Raw genomic sequence first — 10,026 nt, 5'->3', positions numbered from 1 at the left:
ATCCATGCTGGCCTGGTTGCTACTAACTGCCTCACCTGCTGGCCTGGTCACCCTTTACTCCCCCCCCCCGCTAGCCTAATCACCCCTAACTGCCCCCCACCAGCCTGGTTGCCTCTTACTGCCCCCCTGCTGGCCTGGTCGCCCCCAGATGCCCCCCCTCTGCCAGCCTGGTCGCCCCTAACTGCCATTCCCCTGCCAGCCTGGTCACCCCTCATGGCCCCCCCACCACCACCAGCCCGGTCACCCCACGCAGCCTGCTTTTAAATCTTTTGGTCATCCCTCATTAACCCCCCTATCAGCCTGGTTGCCCCATGCAGCCTGCTTGTTCAGTCATTTGGTCATTCCTCACTAACCCCCCTGCTGGCCTGGTCATAGGCAGCCATCTTGTGAGGGCATGAGGGTTAATTTTCATATTACCTCTTTATTATATAGGATAATGGGGAGCCCTGAAAAGTTTTTTACCTTCATTTTAGGGAAGAATACAGAATCATTGGTATGTAACATGGATTACAGAGGGGATCGTCCTGAGGTTGAGATATCATTAGATTGAAGATAATGTAATAATCCTGGCAGGAGTGGATGGAACGTTCAGTGGGGTACACGTATCACTCGGGAGCCGTCTTTAACTCGGTTCATATAGATTTGCGGTGGAGTGCGGGAAACGTGTAAACTCGGGCCGATTGTAACTGCGTATTACCAAATATTTGTTTGTAATCCACCCTTTTGGTGGATGGAACAAAACCAAAAGACAGAGCCATCTTATATTTTGGCGGGAAATTCACCCGCACTCCAAGTGTTAATAGAATAAGATAGGATTTGGCAGTTGATTAGCTATGGGAAGGAGGAACTGATACATGAAGTTTGGAGTTTTGTCAGGTTTGAACCCTAGTTTAACTTGATCTCCTAGGCATATTAGATATTGCAATTTTCATTCTGATCATAACCCAATTTATCTAGGAATCCAGCAACTATAAAAGATGAATCATTGGAAAGTCTAGTTTTTTCTCCCTTGAATATAAAGGTGAAACCTAGTCCAGCCCCTCTTAATAGCATATTTAGGATGCTTTTTTAAAATACATTTGCCCAAATCATTTTTGTTGAGTACCCTTGGTGTATATACTATGGGAATTCATTTTTTGTGATTTTTGTCTGTCTCAATTGTTGGGAGTAGAAGGTTCCCTAAAGATATTCCCTCTTTTGTAGATAAACTGTGCCCATTGGTTCAGTATTTCAAAAGTCCACTCATGTTCTTTATTATGGACTTGGTAGACTAAGCTGTATTTACTTTGTTGCTATTTTACTTGATTTTATAAATTTAAGCCACATCTACAAGTGCCTGGGTACCAGCCCAGCATTCTGGATATGTAGTACTTCTCCAGGTAGACCAAATAGTTAACAAATATCTTTGAACCAAAAATAATGGGTGGGAGTTGAGAAAGCGTCTGTTTCTTGTCTTTTTCTAGTTTACCAGACATTGTTCTTACCACAGTTTCAGCATTACTAAATGTCTACCTTTCATTTGAGCACTCTAACAGCAAGTAGTATGTGCAATACACTAAACCAACCTCTTATTGCAATTATGGCATTGACTATAACAAGTATGAATTTAGAGCAGAATGGAAAATGAAAATGCTACAGTAGTGTTTCTTTAGTTTCTTAAAAAAAACTTGCAGTTTTTATTTATAACTTTGTTATGTATATTAGGAGACAAGGCTTATGCAAAAGCAATTCTCAAAGTGCATTATCTCTTCCTTTTCTGAGCATTGAAGACAACTTAATCGGCTTCTATACCAGGATGGCAGCCAAAGAAGAGTGAATGCTATTTCCCATATATTGACTCTGTAGATTGTATTCCCTCTTACCTTCCTTACTAGATGTGCAGTGTGTGAAGCTCCAGCTGTGGTGATTGCTGTTCACAGTCAGACCATCCAGATTCCTCGTTGTCCTCAGGGATGGGATTCTCTTTGGATTGGTTATTCCTTCATGATGGTATGAAACATGCTTTCTTGTCTTTGTTATCATAGCTAACTGTCCATCATATCAACATTTCTTCCCAATATGATTATTCCTGTCATTTGCATAATAAGAAGCTTGATCTCAAATAGCTGCTGTCCAAGCACTTTGTTCCCCCTCACACATTTTATAGAACATATTTTTATAATCTGCCTGTTGCTTTTGCTGAGTATTCTTGGTGTAGATACTATTCTCTTACCTGTGGCCCTAGTTCCTTCACTAGATTTGATTTTTTTGGCGAGTTTAGCACATATCTTTGAGTATCCACTAAGGTATGCACATGAGTGCATTGGCACATTTTTCCTTTTCTTTTCTAGCATACAAGTGCCGGGGCAGAGGGCTCAGGTCAAGCCTTGGCCTCCCCTGGTTCATGCTTAGAAGAGTTTCGTTCAGCTCCTTTCATTGAATGCCATGGGCGGGGTACCTGCAACTACTATGCCAATTCCTACAGCTTTTGGCTGGCAACTGTAGATGTGTCAGACATGTTCAGGTAAGGTGCTTATAATTTTAGTTTAATTTAGGTCCTTAGCTTCCTTCAGAGATGCTAGGGAAAAGAGAGACAATTTATGAATGGTTTATACCTAACAAATGTTAAAAAATTTAGTGGAATGTGTCCTTCATTCTTGCTTGTTCTCCTCATATACCTGACTCATAGGAGATAAACAAAGTTAGCTAATAGTAGGTATGTGTGGTTTGAGATGGCTTGGTAGTAATTCTTCAGTAGCAAAGCCAGGAAAGGTTATGGGACCTGCTCAATAACAAGTGAGCAACTATTTAACTAGATGGAGGCCATCCCAGGAATTGAAGCTATAATCTGTGTTCCCTCTGCCAGTCCAATGAACTCTTTTCCAAGGATGTTTTCAAGCCTCTTATTCAAGTGTTTTTATTGGGGAGGACACTTATAACACATGTACCTCAGGATACTTCAATCTATTGGATTTTATTCAGTTTAAATGTATTTTATATGTTGCTTCTTTTGAATATTTTCTTATGTGTTATCTTTATGCATTTCTTATGTAATATATATTATCATTTATTCATCATCAGTTGCCCAGATTCTCCTGATTATTAGGACTATTAGAAAAATGTATAAGAGGGAGATACAAATAGACAAAGATAATAGTGGTGCAGAGAAAAGTCACAAAAATACCTACCAGTAATAATTCTTAGGTCATACTAGTCACTGCACTTGATCATATTGCTCAAAAGTTAACCATTAGTCATCAGGAGAGCTTCTTTAATACAGAAATAATGTTTGCAGATGTGAGGGTGATCTGGCTGTGACATCTGTCACTCCATTGATAGCCAGGATTGATTCGGCTGATCTGGCTGGCTAGGCAGGTGTCCCCCTCCTCTCACCCATCCATGTGTGTCCCTCAAGAAGCTGCAGCTGTGTGCTCCATCAGAAGAGGATGACCTTCCCCCCCAGAGGAGAAGACTGATCTTTGGTCAAGGGTATACGAGTAGCTGCACTCCCCTGCTAGAACCTCCAAACAAGCTCTCAAAAATAATGTTTGTATGTGAATTTGAACCAATAATCCTATGTAATAAAAGACAAAAAGGGTAATTAACGGTACCTCCCATACGCTTCCCATTGGCTAATCAGCGCAATATGCAAATTAACTGCCAACAAAGATGGCGGTTAATTTGCATATGCAGGCACCCAGCAGCCTGGGTCCTGGGAACATCCTCGGGACCCAGGCCGCTCCTAGCCTGTAGGCCTGCCCATAGGTCCTGAGCAGCTGGGGTCCCAGAACGCCCCAGCCACTCCGGGCCTATGGGCGCAGGCGCCAAGCGGATGTTCCCACCCCGTGGCCACTTGCGCCTGCTCAGGTGCCAAGCCGCAGCCTAGGTCCACGCCCCCCAGCCCAGCACCCATCACCGGGGCGAACAAGCCAGGCCAGGCCTCCCCGCATGAATTGTGTGGTGAACAGAACAGGCTGCCCCACCAGCGATGGCGGGGTGAACAGAACAGGCCTCCCCGAGATCGCTTGCAGGGCGAACAGAACAGGTCTCCCCGCGAACGATCACGGGGCAAATAGAACAGGCCTCCCTGTGAGGCAAACAGAACAGGCCACGCCTCCCAGTGATCCCAGGCGAAGAAGCCGCTCTGCTGACCAACCTGCTCTATGGACCTGTTCCGTGGGTGGCGCAGAGTCCGGGGCCTCTAGCCTGCAGCCATGGGAAGTCTCCCTCTCCCCAGAGTTAGGAGCACCAGCCCAGGTCCAACCAGCACCGGGTCCTGACTGCCAGGGTGAGTTCCTGCAGGCTGGGGTTTGATCCCTAGGCATTAGCAGTAGGAGACCAGTGCCTCTGTTATTGCTGTGTGCCCAGGTTTTAATTGAACAAATGCCTGGCAGTCCCGGGCGCCAGCTTAGCAGAATCTTTTAGGAGGAGAATTCTGTCTGGGTTTCCCCAAATTCCCTCAGCCACTACTCACCCCTCTGTAAAGGCGCAGAACAAGTGAGGCCCCTTAAATAAAAATCAGAGGTCTCCAGCAATGGTGGGCCTCTCTCATCACTGTCATTTGGACTGGAACGCGTTTGAGTATTTATCTAGGCACCATGACAGGGAACACACAAGCTCAAGTCATGATCTCTGCCCTTAAATAATTCACAATCTTATTAGAGCGAGTGGATGATAAAAGTGCAGTAATGACATCAGAATGTAAAGCAACAATACAGAGAGGAACAGAGGCAATTGCTAGGATGATTTTCCAACAATTAGTACGAAGAGTATGTGCTGTGAATGAAATAAAAAACATGTGTGTGGAAGTAGCTGCTTCATGAATATGGGATCCCTTCCTATTTTAAAGGAAACTGAGTTCCATGTGAACTATGTAATATGCTATGATATCTGAGGCACAGGACAAGGGAGGCCCTAAGTCAGTGGTTCTCAACCTTCCTAATGCTGCGACCCTTTAATACAGTTCCTCATGTTGTGGTGACCCCAACCATAAAATTGTTTTCATTGCTACTTCATAACTGTAATTTTGCTACTGTTATGAATCGTAATGTAAATATTTGATATGCTATATGTGTTTTCCGATGGTCGCGACCCACAGGTTGAGAACCGCTGCCCTAAGTGTACTATGCTTTGATATTTGAGTCATTCTTTATTGTTCAATGTGATTTATTTCTGCACGCCTGTTTTGTAATAGTTAAATTACTAGAATAATACACCTTGCTATAAAATATTACTAGAAGAGCAAATGATCAGGTGACATTTATTGTTATTTTCTATAAATGAACACAATCTCTGGTATGCTAAAGTGATAGGTATTATAGAAATATTCAGATAGGGAGACCTACAGGCTTGATTATAAGTGAGGCTTGCTATCGCAACCCAAATTTATTGCTTAAAAAAAAAGCAGGGAGCCAAGTAGAAACTGAACCAAATATAAGCCCTTGAAGGGCAAATGTAAATTGGATAAGCTTTACTATTACAAGAGCAAGAAGAAAAAATTCAGATGCAAGAATGAGAAGCACATTGCATCTACTCTAAGTTCCTATTAAAGAAAAAGAATGATATAATATGAAAATACTTAATACAGATTGTAAAGAGATTTGTTCAAAGAGGATTTCCTAGAGTAGGTAGTATTTCAGTTAATTTTTTAAATGTGAAGAGGTTAGCTAGGTAAGAAAAAGGTGTAGGGGTCCCAAATTGCAGAGGGTGCAGGCGGGGCTGAGGGCCCCAACCCCACCCCCGTGCACGAATTTCGTGCACCGGGCCTCTAGTATAATATAAATACCAGAAAAGGCTAACCTGATTGTCTTGTTTCTTATTTCTCAGCAAACCTCAGTCAGAAACGCTGAAGACAGGAGACTTGAGGACACGTATTAGCCGATGTCAAGTGTGCATGAAAAGGACATAATATTTTGAAAAATTCCGTGTGTGCTTTAAAATGTGATATATATATATGAAATTCCCAGGATGCAATGTCTCACTCTCCCCAACTTTACCACTGCTGCCCAACAATGGTGCTACTATATATGACCAAGAAAGCATGCTGACTAGTAACCATGAAGATTCAGATGTACCTCAGCAATGTGCTAGAACAAAGTCACTATTATTTTTCTATATAAGAAATAAGGATATGAATTCACTTTTTGGGTCCGGAATGACTTTCTGTAAGGATTATAAAATGAAGACTATATATATTTTGACCAGTAACAAAAATGGTGCGTTAAAAATTCAATTAAGGGAAGAATCTCACTGAGTAAAATAAAAGACTGCAGTTTGGAGGAAGAATTATTTTTCATGGTGCTACTAATCCTACTCTATCCATGGTTTTTAATATAAAAGTGTTAAGTTTATTTTGCTCTGTAAGTAAAGAATGTGTATATTGTGTAAACAGCTTTTTAGCTCACAATGTTGAGTCACTTAGATGTAACCTGACATGAGTCAGTCTTTACAAAAAATATAGGAAACCTTAGAGTACAGAGACCAGGATTTCATATTCATGTTTATCAAAGTAAGAAAATTTATATTTCATGAAGTTACTACTGAGAGTAAATTTATTTTGAATTTTATCCCCTAAGATCTTATTTGACTTTTAAAAATATAGGTTATTTTAGTCATTTTAATCATAATTTTAAATTGTTTTGTTACATACCAAATTATAATATCTAATGGAGCAATTTCTTTTTTGCTATATTCTCCAACACACTCAACACCAGTTGTCTCCCATTTTAATGTTTCTTACATTTTGTTTTGTTCACCCTTCACTAGGCAAAGTTTTCCTAAATAATTTTGAGAAACAGAAATATACAAAAAAAATGATCATTCTTTTCTGTGTACTTCTTATGTAAGAATTATTAGTTTATGGTCTACGCTTGTACAAGAACTGGGAAGACAATACTTGGTTAGTCTTCTCTTTTCAATTATAAAGCCAATTGATGTTTCTTACTCTTTTTTATTCTAAACATTTTATTATAGTCATAGAATAACTAATTTCCCTAGCTGTCACCTTCTCAATGTTTTTTTAACTCACCAATTTCATTAAAGATACCATATGTTGGAAGGATGGTTTGTTGTGTATGTCTTCAGTCTGTGTGTAAAGTCTGCACATTTACAGCTAGACTACATGTCTGCACATCAATAAGTAGTCCTTTCTAGGAGTTGTATTTCATTTACATTACTATACATAAGCACAAGGAGAAGGAACTTGAGTTTACTAACTATAACCTCCATTAGCCATATTGTACATGCAGTAACTTTCCTTATTTGGCTCCTGTCAGAAAAAAATTTAGTCTGTGAATCAGATGAACAAATATCAAGCTAGCTGGGCCAAGGAGTATGTGGTTACTTATCAGTTTAGAGAGGCTGGAAAGGTTAAAGACTAGGTAAAAAACATTTAAGCTAAAACAGAACTCTGCTTAGCTTATAGTAATCAGTATAGTAAGAAGCCAGGCTTTGAGATAACTTGGTTTAAATATAACCTTGAATTGATTATGTACTTTCAGATATGGGAATGGTTGCCCACTTTAAGGCCAGCAGCAGCACAGAAAACTCCCCTATGGAGTGGAAAGAGATAACAGCCTAAAGTCATTTTCACAAATACATCATTCTCCTGCTCTGAGAAACCAATATGGGTGCTAAGGTTTTTCTCATTGCAGTTCTATCAGTTTTTGCTTAATCAATTTTGAATATCTGTTATTAGGTGCATAAACATTTTAAGACTCTTGATAAAATGATCTCATTATAATAATAGTAACATGGTAGAGAAAATATTAATAGTCTTTGCTCTGAAATCTACGTAGATAGCAATATAGCCATCCAGCTTTCTTTGTGTTAGTGTTTGTAAGGTATATTTTTTCTCATCATTTTGCTTTTAATCTATTTCTGCCTTTATATTTAAAGTGTATTTCTTGTAGTCAGCATATAGTTGGATCTCACTTTCTTATTCAATCTAACAATTTTTGCCTTTTAGTAGACTGTATTTAATGTGGTTATTTATGTGATTTGGTTTAAATCTATCATCTTGCTGTTTGTTTTCTATTTGTGCCATTGGTAATTTGTTCACTTTTTAATGACTTATTTTGGATTGAGTATTTTTCTGATTTTATTTTATCTTCTTTGTGGCACATTAACTATAACATTTTGTTTCATTAATGACTGCTTTCAGGTTTAGGTATACATATTTAACTCATCACAATCTACATTCAAAGTTATATAATATCACTTCATGTATGCTTAAAATGTTACAATTGTATACTTTCAATTCTCCCCTCCTGATCTTTGTGCTATTATTTTCATACTAGGGCCCAGTGCACGAATTTGTGCACCTTAAAAGGAACTGTGGGCTGCGAGGCTGCAGTGGGCACAGGGGTGGGTCTTGGCCCATCCTCTGCAGCCCCCAGCCCCTCCCACCATGGCCCCCAGTCCCCTGTCTGCCAGCAGCCCTGCTTCCACTGCCACTCAGTGGGTGTTAGCAGCTGCTGCCCTGATCACCCCTCAGGAACAGGGGGAGGTGGAGAAGCCCTCAGGGGCGATCGGGGCCAGTAGCTGCCACTCGCACCCACTGCTGGCGCTGAGCCATCTGGGCCAGTGCCAGGCACTGACAGCGGGTGCAAGCAGCGGCTGCAGTACCAGCAGCAGGTGCAAGCACCGGGCAGGACCGCAGCGCACGGGAGCAAAGAATTTTCAGTAACCACCAGAGGCTTGCCCTGATGACAGTGACCGGCACCCTGCCTTGGTCTGGCACCTCCGCTCACCTGCTCCACCATCCCGCGGTGGCCAATGCCCGCCATGTTCCACGTGCACCCCCTGGTGGTCAGTGACCTGTTGTTTGGTTGTTCTGCTGTTCAGTCTATTTGCATATTAGGGTGATAGATAGATGATAGATAGATAGATAGATAGATAGATAGATAGATAGATAGATGATAGATAGATAGATAGATAGATAGATACTGTAACTTTAATGTTGTAAACATCATTCTACATCCTTATTATTTTTGTTTAAACAGTGCATTCACTTTTTATTCTTTATATCTCACATACCATAAATTCACCCTCTCAATCTTTATAATTCTATGATTTTTAGTATATTCACAAAGTGACACAAGCATCATCACTATTAAATTCCAGAACATTTTCATCACCCCATAAAGAAAACTTCATATCCATTAGCAATGACTCACTATCCTCCCATTTATCCCTTCCCCCAGCCTTTGACAACTAATTTTTTCTCTAAAGATTAACATACCTGGACATTTTGTACAAATAGTTCATACAATATATGACCTTTTGTGCCTCTTTTTTTTCACTTAATGTAATATTTTCAAGGCTTATTCACATTGTAGCATTGTCAATACTTCATGCCTTTATTTTTTTCATTGAGGTGAAATTCACATAATGTTAAACTATTTTAAAGTGAACAAATCAAGTGGCATTTAGTACATTCACAATGTGTGCAACCACCACCTCTGTCTAGTTCTAAAACATTTTCATCATCCCAAAAGAAAACCTCTTACCCATTACGCAGTTACTCCCCACTCCCTGAAGTCCTTGGCTGCCACTAATCTGCTTTCTGTTTCTATGGATTTACCTATTCTGGATGTTTTGTAAAAATGGAATAATTCAATAAATGACCATTTTTGTCCGGTTTATTCCATTTAGCATAATGTTTTCAAGGTTGATCCATATTATGTGTGAGTACTTCAGTATTTTTTAAGTTTAATAATAATCTATTGTATAGATACACCAAATTTTGTTTACTCATTCATCCATTGACATTTGGGGTTGTTTCCACCTTTTGATGGTTGTGTATCATGCTGTAATGAATATTTATGTACAAGTATTTTTTAATATTTGTTTTCAGTTTTGGGGGTATATACCTAGGAGTAGATTTGCTTGATCATATAGTAATTCTATGTTTAACTTCTTGAGAAAACTGCCAAAGAGTTTTCCACAGCAATGCATAAGTGTTTCATTTTTTCCACATGCTTACCAAAACTTATTTTTCCACTTTTTAAATTATAACCATCTCAGCGGGTGTGAAGTGGTATCTTA

At 39.9% G+C, this 10,026-nt stretch overlaps 1 protein-coding gene across 2 annotated transcripts in view; it reads left to right on the top strand.

The window, feature by feature from the left end:
• The window catches only part of COL4A5 (collagen type IV alpha 5 chain), a 300,168-nt gene extending 293,389 nt beyond the window's left edge, over positions 1-6,779 (top strand). For both annotated transcript variants that reach the window (XM_006082247.2, XM_006082246.2), the window contains 3 exons: positions 1,875-1,989; positions 2,331-2,503; positions 5,806-6,779. In XM_006082247.2, coding sequence (XP_006082309.1) covers positions 1,875-1,989; positions 2,331-2,503; positions 5,806-5,887 — 370 coding nt within the window. In that variant the 3' untranslated portion in view covers positions 5,888-6,779. The remainder of the gene's footprint in view (positions 1-1,874; positions 1,990-2,330; positions 2,504-5,805) is intronic.
• The last annotated feature ends 3,247 nt before the right edge of the window (positions 6,780-10,026 follow it).

This window comes from Myotis lucifugus, unplaced genomic scaffold (assembly GCF_000147115.1).
Source record: "Myotis lucifugus unplaced genomic scaffold, Myoluc2.0 scaffold_2, whole genome shotgun sequence".
Classification (NCBI taxonomy): Eukaryota; Metazoa; Chordata; class Mammalia; order Chiroptera; family Vespertilionidae; genus Myotis; species Myotis lucifugus.
Note: the sequence above shows the minus strand (reverse complement) of the source record. Positions and strands in the feature narration are given on the sequence as shown.